Here is a 14635-nt window from a genome sequence, read left to right on the forward strand (position 1 = left end):
GACCAAAAGAGAGAAGCCTTAACAAATTTTCTTCTCAGGAACACATAGCATTTAGATGCTCTCTTGAGACCTGTCTTACGAAAGGAATCACTTTGTATTTATTAACCTAAGTGACAGAATAATTTACCAAATTCCTTGTGCTGGCTTAACAAGACCCTAGTGGCGAGGGTGCTGAACGTGGATGGGCAACGGTTGTGTGCAGGGCCACGGGGAGGTGACAGGGTAACTGCTCCAGCTCTGTGCTGCAAAGCTGCTCAGCTTCCCCGTGCTGCTGCTTCTCTGCCCTCTTCGTGGCAGTCACAGTAATGAACTGAAAAGAAGAAGAAACCTGGACACAGACTAATCACACATCTGTGGTGGAGCTGGGGTTCATGGCAATGCCGGGGCAAGTTTGTCTCACATCTTTAAAGGGATCAATGCAAAAGCAGCAGTGCTTTGAGTGTTCAGAGGGCTGGGATCTACCCACGTCTGCTGCCCCTTAGGGTACCGTCCCGTACTCTCAGACATCACAGTGAGGCTCAGCATTAACTCTGCTCATGCATCTCTCTCTTGTTTTGTTTTCTTTTATATACTCAGGCGCAATGTACTGAGCTTGTCCTCAGGAATTGAAGATATTGGTATTATCAAGTGGGATCTAGCACTGTGTCTCCTCCTCGTCTGGGTGATATGCTTCTTCTGCATTTGGAAAGGAGTCAAATCCACTGGGAAAGTAAGTGCTTTTTACCTTTTTTTTGATCAGTCTAGTTAGCAGATGTCAGGAATACTAAGAATTGCTGTTCTTAAAGATATTCTTAATTTTCTTCCAAAAAATGTGCATTTTTGCTCTGATCATCTCCCTTTGGAAAGTCATTGTCAGTGCCCAAAATGCTTGTGAGTCAAGTAGCCCTTACTGGAATGGCATCAAGAAGCAGATCCTAGCATGTTTTGAGTACCACTTTGCCTCTCTGAGGACGAGCATCCCACTGGTGCATGTAATGATCTTGGAAGGGCTTAGGCTAACAAAGTGTAGTGCTCTACACTCTCTGCTCGTGCTCTCACACCAGCCAAGTTCATTCTCAGCGTAACGGGGTGGATGTTAACATAGCTGTGGTAGGGATGTTTAAGTCAGTGGAAGATGCTGGATGCATAGCATTTTTGAAATGCCACTCACTTACTGAAGAGTTCTGCGCAGACTTAGAAGACTAAACTTAGGTACTTGTTTAGAAACTCTGTCCTTAACAGAGATCCTGGATTATTTTTTTTTTTGATTTAGGTTTACCATGTGCTATTTAGAGTCATATTTTTCTCCAAAGGATAACAGTGAAATCATTCCTGAACCTCATCTTACACCACCACAAGAAACAAATTATAGCACATCTTGGCAAGTCACTAAACAATTTCAAGCATGATGTTATCCCCTTGCATGCAGTAATGCTTTTAAACCTAGCTTCATGAGAAAAGGCTTTTGAAGCCATTGCATATGTGTCTCTCTTAACTTTCAAACCTGTTGGTTGGGGCAGTGTTTCAGGTAAATCTAACAGAGATAGACAGGCCTCAAGATAGGAAGTTCCGCAGTTTCTGGTCGGCTAAGTAGAAGGGAGAAACTTCGTTAGTGTCCCAGCTGAGAGAAAGCCAGAGTGTGAACTCATCTTTTACTAGACCCCAGAGAAGTCAGGAGGAGAGACCAAATGTGAACGCCTTAGCTGGAGAAAAAGCACCATTTAGCGGTTTTACCTTGTTATATGCTGCAGAATCAACCAGGAGACAAAACTCTTCAGGAAACCAGTCCTCATTAGTTCCACTGTTGACTAAACTACTTGTTTTACTGTCGTTCCTATCTTGCTTTCTGTGATTTTATCATGGAGCCTCGTTAAAATCATGCTGGTGCCTTATTCTGGATTCCCGCCAGTTCTGCCCCAAAGAAAAGCTCCCACACCTCTAAAGTATACGTTGACAAAAATGTTTGCTTCTCTGTTCCCACTGATTGATGTGACCCGATGAGGTGGTGGTGTAAGTTGCGTAGGAAAGGTGAACACAATAAATCTCCCACCAAAGCAGAGTGGAAGCACACATTGCTGCAGTAGTTTTTTGAGCCTGGATTCTGCTCAGTAAAGGTTAAGGTGCCTCTGACAGATTTTCCAAGTTCCTCATGACACATTTTTTTCAGGTTGCGGTGAATGTAACAGGTTGAAAACAGGTCTGTTAAAAGCAGTTAAAGTCTTTTTGTAAGGCAAGGCGGGCAGTAGGAATTCACTGCCTCCTTTCCACGGGGTCTGAGCTCATAGGGTGTGGAGCCAAAGCCCAGCAAAACCATTGGAAAATCTCTGGTTGACTCCATTAGCTTTGGGGTCAAACAAAAGTAAACTGTAAACTCTAATGGAGGGCTTGAATTATTTGAGAAGTCTAGTTTACTTTAGTAGATCATTGTTTATAGCACTTCCCTGCTTTCGAGTGTGTTAATGGCTTTTTGGAGAGCAGGAAAAAAAAAAAAAGACAGTTTTTAAATCTCGTAGTAGCATGTTGGACAAATAAACACAGAATCATGAAGAAAAATAATAGTTGTGCTTATGCTTTGAATAATTTGCTTGATCTCAAAAAATTCCTCCGGTGTTACACAAGAATCCTTACCTGGAGGGCAAAGGCCAGTTTGTAAATGCTGTGTACTCTTGTGAATACGTATGGGCATATTTTTCTTGTAAGAAACTCTGATTTATCATAGGCCTGGGTTATATTAAGAAATTAGAAGGCACAGAATACCCCCTTTTATTCATCAGCTTTTGGTGAAACTGGGCTGATGTGTAATGCATATTATTTGTGAGTGGAAAATATAGAAAGATTTCAAAGGGACGATTAAAAAGGGCCTATATAAAAAGGTTACCTTTCATTTTACAGAATCAGTCTGGCTCCATGAATTATTATGGCAATGCAGGCTTTGAGTTCTCCTGGTTACTCTCAGAGGACACACTTAAAAAGAAAAATGGTGCATCCCGGGAGCTTTGCTGTAGCTAAACAAATTCTGGAAAACAAAAATACATTTTAACTCAAGGCAGCAAACTGTAATTACCTGGGGTGATCATCTGACTCCATGAAAAAAGTCCTTTCTTGGACTGTAGTGGATCCTGACTGTAACACAGCAGTTATATAAAAAATGAGAGAAGCACTGATGAGCAAAGAAAACAAGATGTTAGAGGTCAAAAAGTGTGAGTCTAAAGATAGAACTGTCCAAATGCAAACTAAATCAGCCCTCATGCTAGAGATTAAAGCAAAGAGCTCTTTCATCAAATGAATGAGAAGATAACAAGAAGAAAAGAAGCAGACTGTTATTCAAAGAAAGAGGGAATAGAGGTTAAAGATAATGAAGACATATTCTCAAAACTGGATGAATAGATCCTTAGTTTACAATAATGATGTTGCTGAATAGGCAACAAGGGCAAGAATAAAGTTATGGGACTGGAAATTACCACTGTTGAGGCTGATGCCAACCTGAAGTGCTTAATGTGCTCAAGCTGATGGGAAGGGAGATGCGGGAGCATGGACCAAATTACCTTCATCTCTGAATGAAGTCCCTCATGAAATTGCCTGTAGGGGTGGTAGCAAGGTGGAGAGTTAGCAGCAGAGTGCCACAGCTGAATTAAAACAGAAGTAGTCCCCACATTGATGACCCCTCCCCATGCAGCAGAATTTCTGGCTGTCCCAGGGTGGGTGCTGGGAAAGTACCAGCACTGTTTGCAGATAGGCTTACAAACTACTTTGCAGTTTTGAGGTTCAAATAAAGAATGAGGTGATGCTTCAGACACCTTCAGCCAGGGAATCTCTTCAGCTTCACAGGCAAGGTGCACTTGCAGTGTGAGGAGAACAAATAGGGTAAAGACAGAATTTCTAGTGAACGTTGTGAGATATAAAATCCCAGAGGGGGTCAGGATGAATGAACAAACCTGCATTTTCTCCATGCCTAAAGCAATACACAGCTTTGGCTCAGTAGGAACCAAGGGAAAAACTGCAGGTGGGAGAAGCCATTACATTCAGCATAGCTCCCAAGGCACAGAAAGTCAGGTCAGGTCCCTTTTAGGAATGAGTGGGCTTTGAATTACTGTCACTGGATCTCTTTTGATTCTGGAGGTGTAGCACTGACTGCCACAGACTAAACGTACAATTTTTTTGTGTTGCCAGGTAGTGTACATCACTGCCACATTCCCATTCGTCATGCTCCTTGTTCTGCTCATCCGTGGTGTGACCCTGCCTGGAGCTGCAGAAGGCATCAAGTTTTATCTTTATCCTGATATGTCACGGTTAGCTGACCCACAGGTACGGAACCAGGAGTGGGGAGCGGGATGATTTCCTGTACAAAGGGGGATGGTGGAGGGTGATGGTTGTGATGTAATGGCAACAGATTTTTTCCACGGTCTTTAGAGGTCCAAATATAGCATGAATATTAATGCTGGGTTATATTTTCCAGAGATCTGCTTGAGAAGGTCACTGTTATATGTGTTAATGCATCTTTTCACGTGTATGTATGTGTGTGTATGCGTGTGTATTTTTTTTTGTGTCAAAGGATTCTGAGGCTGTAGACTCTATCCTGTTATACAATCTCAGCTTTCTTGTTGGTAAGGTAAGGGAGATGCATTTTTTTAATGAGGATAGTCTTTAGTTTCAAAGGAAAGAAACGTGAGCTTCACAGATGGAACAACAAACAACAACTGTGAGTACCAGTGTCACCTAGTTCTCACTCCTCAGTAGGAGGAGATTGGGAAAGAAGTGAATGAAATAATAGAAAAATTACAACCTATGCTAAAGTGGAAACAAATGCTTTTGGAGGGGCAGGAAATACAGTTTGCTTAGCCTTGGGTAGCAGGAGATGGGCTTACTCTTTCTTTATAGGCTATGATTAGGTAAAGATTCCTGTCCATGTTCACAGAGTGCAAATATGGGACATTTCAGCTGCCTAGCATTGCTTTAGCCAATAGTGCTATGTGAGAAATGCAAAGCAACCAACCAACCAAAAAAAAAAAAAAACAACCAGGGATCCTTGAAAATAATGAAATAATGATCACAGTGAGACAGAATATCTTTTTTTTTTTTTGCAATTTCTTACTAGTGAGTATTTGCTTAAAATAAAACTTCATTGGTATCTAAATAACTGAAGTAGGAAAAGTATAATTGAAAGAAACATTGTGGAAGCCTTGTTTATTCTCATCTTGCCCTCTATACATGATACCCTCTTTATAGGAAACATTATATTTTATGAATGCATCATATTTTATGGGACTCTATCACTTTTACGATCTACTATTAGCCCTAAGCCCAGAGTATTAGCTGATAGTATAAAGGAGATTTGTGTGAGCTGGCAGGCCCCCTCCTACAGTCTAGCAAAAGCATCATCTCCAAGGAGATACCAGTCAGGAAGGTGCTGGAAAGTGATGGTGGGAGGGAGGAGGGTCTACAGTCTTGATTCTTGGTTATTCAGATTCCTTGGTGGTTTCTAATGATGTTAACAAGCTTGCATTAGCAGAAAGAAGTGAACAGGTGGAATTTAGTGGATGCATTTTGCTTTCTTTTCTATGTTTTTACTAAGCTAGAAGTTCATAGTGTAATGTTATTTCATTCTGTATATGTTTTTTTTAAATATAATCAGGAGAAAGAATCATGAGACCAAGGTCAGATACACATCTTATAAAGTGCATTGTATTCTGCTTGTTTTCCCCACACCCCTATGGCTCTTTATCTTGCATTTAAACAGTTACAAAAACAACCAGAAAGTTAAGAAAATAAACAAACTAAGTAAAAGAAAGTGTTTCTTAGGCTGTTCACATCCTCAGTTTAGTGACTGTTAGCTGATTCCAACTGAAATGAGTAAAAACAGAAATGAACAATTTTATAAATACTTCTGCATTTCCTATTGCACTGAAGCAGTTATTGTTGCGCCAACAGGAAGGATCATCTGAGTAACTAAGAGACTAGAAATACTAAGCATCTCTGGGGAGGGAATACAGGAACTGTTGAAGAATTGATGTTCTCGTGGGCTCTTGATGCTAACAATTCTCTTTTCCCTTCGAAAGCCATATTTGCAAATGTGATGTTCTCTTTCCCTTCCCTCCCTGATCCTGTAGCTATCACCCTCAATGGAAGCAATTGTTTTGTTGATATTGCATAGTTTGAACTCTGTGTTTGTCTTGAGTGCTGGAGTGCAACGATGCTGATAGTAACAGTCTTTCTGTCTTTCCCTTTAGGTCTGGATAGATGCAGGGACACAAATCTTCTTCTCATATGCAATCTGCTTAGGAGCAATGACTTCCCTGGGGAGCTACAACAAATACAAATACAACTGCTATAGGCAAGTTTCCATCCAAGGGGGTTTAGTGTTTTAGCTAAATGATGTAAATAAAGTAGGGACAATGGGTTAATTTTTTTTTAATTAACTTGCTCCATGACATATGTGTGACTTAGGGACTGTTTGCTGCTGGGATGCCTGAACAGTGGTACCAGTTTTGTGTCTGGCTTCGCAATTTTTTCCGTCCTGGGCTTCATGGCACAAGAGCAAGGGGTGAACATTGCTGATGTGGCAGAGTCAGGTACGATGGTATTGGTGGCAGTGGTGGTGGGCACTGCCGCCTAGCGTGTGAGCAAAGTTCTGCAGACTCAATCAGCTAACATCTAAGCAATAAAAACAGAACAAGATTTCCCATAATCTCCAGAAAAATAAGCACATTGTTGATTTGGGCTTTCATCTAGAGCAGTGATGGTTAGCGGGGTTGTATTACTTACTCTCTCTTGATTAACAGGGCAGTGAATACATTTCATAGCGTGCTAATCCATTTGGGTTGAGATCAGAGTTATGATAACCACACCATTATCTAGGGTCCATTATCTATGACTTGAAAATTTATTCCGCCCTTCTTCTCACACTACCTTTATTTTCATTCAATGCAAATAGCCAGTATTTATGTATTTTTTTATAGCTTAGTTTTGCTTGCTCACAGCAGAGCGCTGCAGTGGGAATATTATTTTGGCCTTTGGAAGGGACATACATGCATATATTCCTAAATCTCACTGAAAGGTGGAGGAGCTGGAGAACTCCTGGCCTCTGTGGACCATTTCATCCACAGTAACTCTAGCTGTTGCAGTCCTGCACTTGTCCTCTGTAGCTTCAGGATGAGGTTTTTATAATTGTGAGAAGTCCATTTTGAAACTGGATATACACTTTTATTTTTCCCTTATTTCAGAAGTGTTCTTCCCATTAATGTTCAGCTATGCACATGCAGCTGAAAAAGGCTAAATCCCCATAGTATGTGAATGCATCTCAGACAGAATAGATATTTTTCTTTTGTGGATGTCTCGTCCATGAGGGCAAGTGTAGCAATGTATTTTCACATAGAACAGGCAGGTTAGATGGGAATTACCACTCAAAAAAAATTAATCAGGCCTCAAAAGCTGTTAGGCAGCCTTAAGGCTAATGAGATTCAAATAATAATCATGTCATTTGAATGCACTTTTGGCATTTCTTTCTGATTTTTTGAACAATTTTAATTCACCTGCATATTATTTCAAAGCTTTTCTCTGGGAACTTGCTCTTAAAAAGGAAAAGTCTATATATAACTTCTAATCATATGAGTCTTTAAGAAAAATATCTCACTTCACAAAGGCTAATGAAAAACCAATGACATTGGTGGCACCGCTGGATTCTTGGGTGGCTGCAATTGGCATACCTCTCACAAGTGCAATTAGTTAACGCTCTTGGCCACAATGCCTATTTTGATCAGACGTTGATTGCTTTGTTTGAAAACAGGATGCAAGGAATAATCTCATTGAATGAATCATAAATAGCTCCATTTTTTCATATCTAGGTGGATCAATTCCAACAGTAGCATTTTTAAGTATTTACACATTGTGTTGTTTTTTTTCTGGTCAATATTTATTCTAATTTTGATTAATTACGTCTCTGATAAACAGTCAACTATGTTCCTGTTGCCTGGCATTTTTAAGAATTAAACAATTTTATAGTAACACTGCATTATTAAGTAGTGTTTAAATGCAAATTAACTAATGATTTAGTGTTTACATAGCATTTTTTCATTAACAGCTGAAAAAGTATTTTTCAAAGGAGATTGATATCATAATCCCAGTTTCATAGCTGGGACAACGAGGGCACTGATTAGCTTCCACACTTAGCTTTCAGTTTCTTGCATATTTTGTTGTCAATTCCTTCAGATTTTCTAGTTTATTTCAGTTAAGCCCTATTGCTAGTGGCCAGACTTTGCAACCATCTCAGCAGTTCAGTGGGTTGCCCATCATCATTGGCTGGTCTTTGGCTAAATTTTTAGATTTTTTTTTAGATTTTTACTTGACAGTAAGCATTACCCAAATTATCCAAACCACTTCCCATGGCCTTCCTCACTGCCTCCCTCAGCAGAGGTCAAGTGCAGAGCCACTGCAGACCACTTGGTCCTGCTGGGACAGGCATCCGAGGAACCCATGTGGGGCCGTGGAGAAAACTCTCAGTGCTGCCCAATCCAGCAGCAGGAGCTGATCGAGCAGGTGTTTGAGCCTCTTTTTTTGGCCTTTTCTTTCTGTTTTCTCATGACGCAAAGTCAAAACCACTCCCCTGGTTCAGAATAAAGGCAAGCAAAAGCACTGCTGCTTGGCCATAGGACTGAGGAGAGGACATTGTCCCCAGGACCAGTGCCTACTGCTTCCCTTTGTCTCTGCCCAGAGAATTAAATCCCTCCTGATCTATGCGTGACACCAGTTATTCCCTTGTGTGCCCTCCTGCAAGCCAGGGGAACATCAATAAATTTGCTAGAAGAATCTCATGGCCACATTTTTTTTAACCTGTGCCAAATTCAGCCTTCTAATAATGTTCCTGGGCCACCCTCCAGTCAGCAAGGGGTAGCTCCTGCTGGCTTCCACTGGCTTTACTAGGCTTACACAAGAGTTAAATTAGATCCCATTTGAATTTCAAGTGAAATCAGATTTCTGATAAATAGCACTTGATTTTTTTCCAAAATAATTTTAAAGGGAGAAAGCAAAGCAGTGTAGGCACAAAAGAAAGTCCTAGTGAGTCCAATTTAATCTGCACTGAATTTCTGTTTGACTGGAAGAAATATTTTACCACATGAACAGTGTTAAAACAGCAGAAGATCTGCCTTTTTAAAAATCCCGTTTGCAACAACTTCAGATTAAGCAGGCCTGCCTACAGTGCCTTGGCCTTCCTCATACCCTGCCCAGCTTCTGCCTCTGCAGTTTTCAGCTCCTGGGGTGCATCCCCTGCCGTGTCTAGGCAGCAAGTGGGATGGGATCGTGGCAGTCCTAATTGGCTTTTATCAGCAGCCACAAGCGTTCACTTTTGAAAAACATCCTTCAGAGCCACATAGTTTCAAACTAAATATGATTTTAAATTATTTCTGTTCATTCAAGGGGATGCCAGGAACATTTCCTTTCACATAGACTTTTTTCTCTTTATATTTCAACATTTAGTTTCAAAGGAAAGTCAAAGCTAGAACAGGGATTAGGAAGGACACTTGTTACTTGACAGTAGCACAGTGCAAGGACACTTTCAGTGGCCAAAGCATAGAGAATTGCAGCAAGTTTTTAGGAGGGCAGTTTTACATCTGTCTCATCAATTGCACAGATGGCAAGTGCCATCTGGTAGCAGTTCTCCCTGAGGGAGGACCTACTGTACCCACTGAGTCAGGGGGAAAAAGCAAACCCCTCACAAATTTGAGACAATCACCAATTTTTGGTATCTTCTGTCATATAAAATCTTAGATGTGTTTCATTTAAATAAAATTAGTTGCTCGATTGTTGGCTAATTTGTATTTATTTCTATTCAAATATTTTCAGTGACTTAAGGATTTCTTTAGTTTGAAAAAAAAAATCATCTTTTTTTACTTCTTTCTCTTGCTTCTTTTTCCATATTTCTTGTTGGAAAGGAAAAGTGGGAGGTAGGAAGAGCAGCATTAGAGATTTTTCTGTACAGATCAGAGATGAGATTCTTGGCCCCGCACTGCAGCACTTAAAATAATTCCTCTTCCCATTGAAAATTACTTGAATCCACTTCAAAATCCTGGAAAATGCCGATCCTCAAGGCTCCTTAAAGCAAACAAATAGCTGAGCCAGGCATTCCCGGGTTTAATCTGAATTTAAATCTGCCCTCAAATTCACAAAATTTCTATGGCCACTTTGAGAGCCTGCCGTAAATGCCAGCTTGCCCGTGTTCCTGTCTCCCACTTGGAGAGGGCTCCTTCTCTCTCGCTAGAAGCTCTCAGAAGCGATAGCTGATAGCACTTGGCTCCAGGCACAGCACCTTTGCAGGTCAGCGTGCGAGAGCTCTGCACGTATGCTCGGTGTGTGGGTATGAGTGAGAAGCCATCCGGCCCACAGCGCAGACAGGACCCAGTCTAGCCATGAGCACTCACCCGAAACCTTTTGTTTCCAGAGCAGAAAAGCCAGGCTACGGGTCCCAGCCCACTGGTGGTCCCAGACTGCTGCAGTTGTGGCTGATGTTGGCCACACTCAGTGTCACTGCGGCAGGTTTAACTAGGCTGGCCGGATAGGGGCGTACGATGTGCCAGTGTGGGGAAGAGATTTCACACAGAGAGATTTTACACACCAGCAATTAATTCCTAACAGCAGGAGGCTTTTTTTTTTTAATTATTATTTATTTATTTAATTCAGGGACCACAGCTGATATAACTAGGACTAGCCGTTAGGGCAGCAGTGAGGGTTTGCAGAAGGAAAGGAGCCATCTCCAGGAGTGCAAACATCTCTCTAAAAAAGCCTTGCTGGGTTTGGAGTTTGCACCCAGAGAGAGGCAGTGGTTGCTTTAGTGAAGATCCCAGGGAACTTTTGGAGCAGAGTCCCTTCCTTGCATGCAAAAGGGTTTCATCATCATCATCTTCATCGTGACTGCGTGGGCTAGCAGTGGGATTCTGCCATTCCCCTGGGTCACCCCTTCTCCCCCTACCCCAAAACCATCCTGTATCACATGGGCAGGTGTAGGACCACCTCCATTACTGGCATGTTTGAGACAGACGTTAAAACTGGTGATCAGTTAGCAATGGCCTCGGGGGTTTGCCTGTGGTTTCTGCTGTAGTCATGCGTGCTTCGTTTTCAGATAAAAGAGCCAAACTGTTTCACTTCTGGTATTTCCAGCCGCGTTTGGATTTATCTGAACGGAACCAGGCATTCCTGCATTTGAGGGTGGCTACCTTTACCAAAGAGCTGGTATTTACTATTTCTCTTCCCTTCCCCTCCCCCTTTCCTATTTTCTCTTTCTCTAGGTCCAGGCCTGGCCTTCATTGCTTACCCCAAAGCTGTGTCCATGATGCCGCTGCCCACCTTTTGGGCAATCCTTTTTTTTATTATGCTTCTGTTGCTTGGACTGGATAGCCAGGTTAGTCCGATGGGTAAGAGATGCGGGGCTGGTGGTCTTGGTGCTTGACTGGGCAAATCTGGTTAGGGAGACATGAATCCTAGAAGTGAATACCTCTAACACTGCCTAAGAGGAATTCATCTGTGTTACTCTTTGATGTGGGGGCTGCATTTCGTGAATGTGTGACTTGACTGATAATCAGCATGATGTTGCTGACCAAGTCTTTGTCATCAGGAGCTAATGGAGTCCAAGGGACTAGAGCAGTTCTCCCTAACCTAAATACCAGTCTCAGTCTGGCCCCCAAATAACACCATTTCAGTTATGGTGCAGAACTTTCCTACTTTGGAGAAAGCCCTGTGCTCAGAGGTGCCAAGGAGCTTGGGATCTTGATGACTTCCACGTCATCAGTGGGCATTTGGTGCCTCTGAATGGGACAGAAACCATCTCAGAAAGTTTCCAGCTGTACTAATTACGTAGCACCCACTGCTATTAGTGAATGTGAAAAAATAAGAAAGTTTAGTTCAAGAAGTTATGTGCTTTTTCCCACTGGTTGCTTATAGGAATGTTGGACTAAATTTCACAGAAGAACCTGTAAATCATTTCTAGAAAGGCCACTTACAAGGAAATGCATGTGGCAAAGGATTATGCAGTAACTACACATTCAAAACTGCTGAAGTTTTCAGGGCAACAGGCAGCTTTCTGCACTCAAATGGAAAATAGCTTTGATTATAAACACCCACTTGCTAAAGGTGAAGTTTTTATTTACCCTAAATCCTTTCTTGAACAAAGAGAAATATATAAATGGATTTTTACTCAGTTGTTGTTTCTTACATTTTTGATACTCCATTTGCCCTAAATTGCTTTTTATGTCTTATCTTTGAACTCTGTTGAGCAACTTTCAATCATTCCAAAGTGAATTTAAAAGTTCCCAGTGCTGTGGTTCAACGAGTCTGTGCTTATGCAAATTGGAAGCTGTCTAGTAATTTTAAAAAGCTCAGTGCGTAGAATGATTAAAACTAACCAGAGTACTTAATTTCTCTCCTCCACCCCCCCTGTTCTTTTTGGAGTGCAGTTGAGCAGGTTTCTGGAATGCCAGAGGAGGTTAAGATCAAATCAGCCCAAAGGGTTGCATTTAAAAGGAAAACTAGTTTTCAGAAGTCACAATAACAAGACACAAGGCAACAAAGTTTGCTGGAGTTATTTGCTGGACAGTCTGTATCTCCAAAAAGGTGTTTCAGCCTGTGGTCAAAGAGGGTAGAGTTGTTAAAGGGCACTTCTGGGCACAGTAAAAGCAATATAGATACAGGGTAAGAAAAAGATCTTGAAATAATGCTATTTCTTAGACTTCCCATGGTAAAAGGTTGTTAGACAATGGATCCACTTAGAGTGAAGATCATTTCTACAGAGGCAGCCTAGGTTCTCCATGGTATCCTCATGTCTTCAGTAAACTTAGTGCTTTTGTACCTTGCCAGATGGAAAGTGGAGAATAGCTGAATGATATTTTCTTCAGGTTTGATTGCTGGGAGTTCAGCAGACTTTTCTCAGTGGGTTTTCAGTAAACTTTGAACTTTTTTTTCAAATTTGGTTAGTTCAGGTTGTACACCTTACATGAAGTTTTCAAATGGTAAGTTAGCACAAATACAATTATCATGAAGCTAGTTAAAGTAAAATTTTAGTTAACCTATTAAGGGCTTCATTTTTGTTATACCAATGCAAATAGTTTACCAAGGCTTTGTATGGGTACTGTATCAAGAGATCCCTTATTGTTGACGAAGTACCCCAGAGCCTCAGCCAGAGAAACTCCGCTCACCGATTCAGAACAGACAAGTTCAGTCAAGAAGGGCTGCTATTTCACATCAAAGTCTGCTTTCCCTCAGCTGCATTTTCTCTAGCTAACCCAAGAATAGAATTATATCCAATTGTGGAATTAACCTAAATAGTACCTGCGAGGTTTTCTGGCACATCAAAAAAAGACTGAGAGGTACTCTTCTAGCTTGTGCAGCTTAGGCTTTTTGAGTGTTTTCTCTCTGCCTCTTTTCTAGCATACATCAAGTATTCATCTGGAACAGCTACAACATAAAAGCCACATAAGTGCCTTCCTGTCATCAAATTAAGTTCCTTTATCCTTGTGGCTTGCATTTACAAAGCCCTTTTAGTAGTTTGCAAGGATGCTAGGAAATGAACATCAATTCTGAAAGCTTATTCAAAACTGAAAACTACCCCCAGACTTTAACCTTTGGGTTAAAAGGAATAGCTTCTAATTCATTTATTCAGAGCAGCATTTTGCCTCAGAGTACAGTTACAAATGCTGTGCAGCATTTGTTTAATTGCGAGCTAACATAAAATGCTTGGCAGATAATTTTCAATTCATATTTCTTTATTGTTTTCCTCTTTAGTTTGTTGAAGTTGAAGGACAGATCACGTCATTAGTTGATCTGCACCCATCCTTCCTAAGGAAGGGTTACCGACGGGAAATCTTCATCGCTATAGTATGTTTCCTTAGCTATCTTCTGGGACTAACTATGGTGACTGAGGTAAGTAACAGCAATGCTGGAAATTGCCTCCTTTTTTAGCCATTTTTTAGACCTGTTTTAGTTATGAATCAGACTACACAAAATTACCCACTCAGAGGAACTGTGCTCTTCAGATCTACAGAGCATCTTTCATCCCTAGATCTGACAGCATTTTGAAAGGGAGCTACATATCCTCCCCTTTTCAGTCTGAGGAACAGAGAAATGAATTCTCATTAATTTCATTCTGGTCTAAGTACTAATCAACATGAGTACGAATATTAACAACTGGCTCTGAATGATGAAACACATATAGGGAACCTTCAGTAAAGCAGATTAAGAATCCATCCAGTACAGATTTTGTCTTAGCAACACAGATTTGAATCGAGTAAATATCCCTAGATTTATTCTGGTATAAATCAGACAGGAATGTGTTCTAGAAGCTGCACTGTTGTGTTATTTTCAAAATAAAATTAAAGCAACATGTTAAAAACAACTGGAAGAGGATGACTGTAAGTATTGATATAGCACCTTTAACAAAGGTGCCTAACAAACTTATTTTTTCAAGTAAAAATGCCGGTATGCACATTCAATGAAGTGAGAGCAAATTGCCTAGCAGTATAGTGTAAATAAATAGAATTAGAAATATCCCAATGAAATAAGTTCTTCTACTCAGTTCGTAAATGAGGACCCTCCTGATAAGGTGACTGACATTTTTAGTATTTTGGAGCTGCTACTGTTAAAAGGCCTGCTGTTTCTTTACATCATTTGTTTCTAT

General features: G+C 40.9%; 1 protein-coding gene across 6 annotated transcripts in view; it reads left to right on the plus strand.

The window, feature by feature from the left end:
- SLC6A6 (solute carrier family 6 member 6) overlaps positions 1-14635 on the plus strand; it is a 190333-nt gene that overhangs the window by 164572 nt on the left and 11126 nt on the right. For all 6 annotated transcript variants that reach the window (XM_084292669.1, XM_084292668.1, XM_084292670.1 and 3 more), the window contains 6 exons: positions 577-709; positions 4150-4284; positions 6207-6310; positions 6424-6548; positions 11256-11368; positions 13744-13881. In XM_084292669.1, coding sequence (XP_084148795.1) covers positions 577-709; positions 4150-4284; positions 6207-6310; positions 6424-6548; positions 11256-11368; positions 13744-13881 — 748 coding nt within the window. The remainder of the gene's footprint in view (positions 1-576; positions 710-4149; positions 4285-6206; positions 6311-6423; positions 6549-11255; positions 11369-13743; positions 13882-14635) is intronic.

This window comes from Netta rufina, assembly GCF_964035555.1.
Source record: "Netta rufina genome assembly, chromosome: 10".
Classification (NCBI taxonomy): Eukaryota; Metazoa; Chordata; class Aves; order Anseriformes; family Anatidae; genus Netta; species Netta rufina.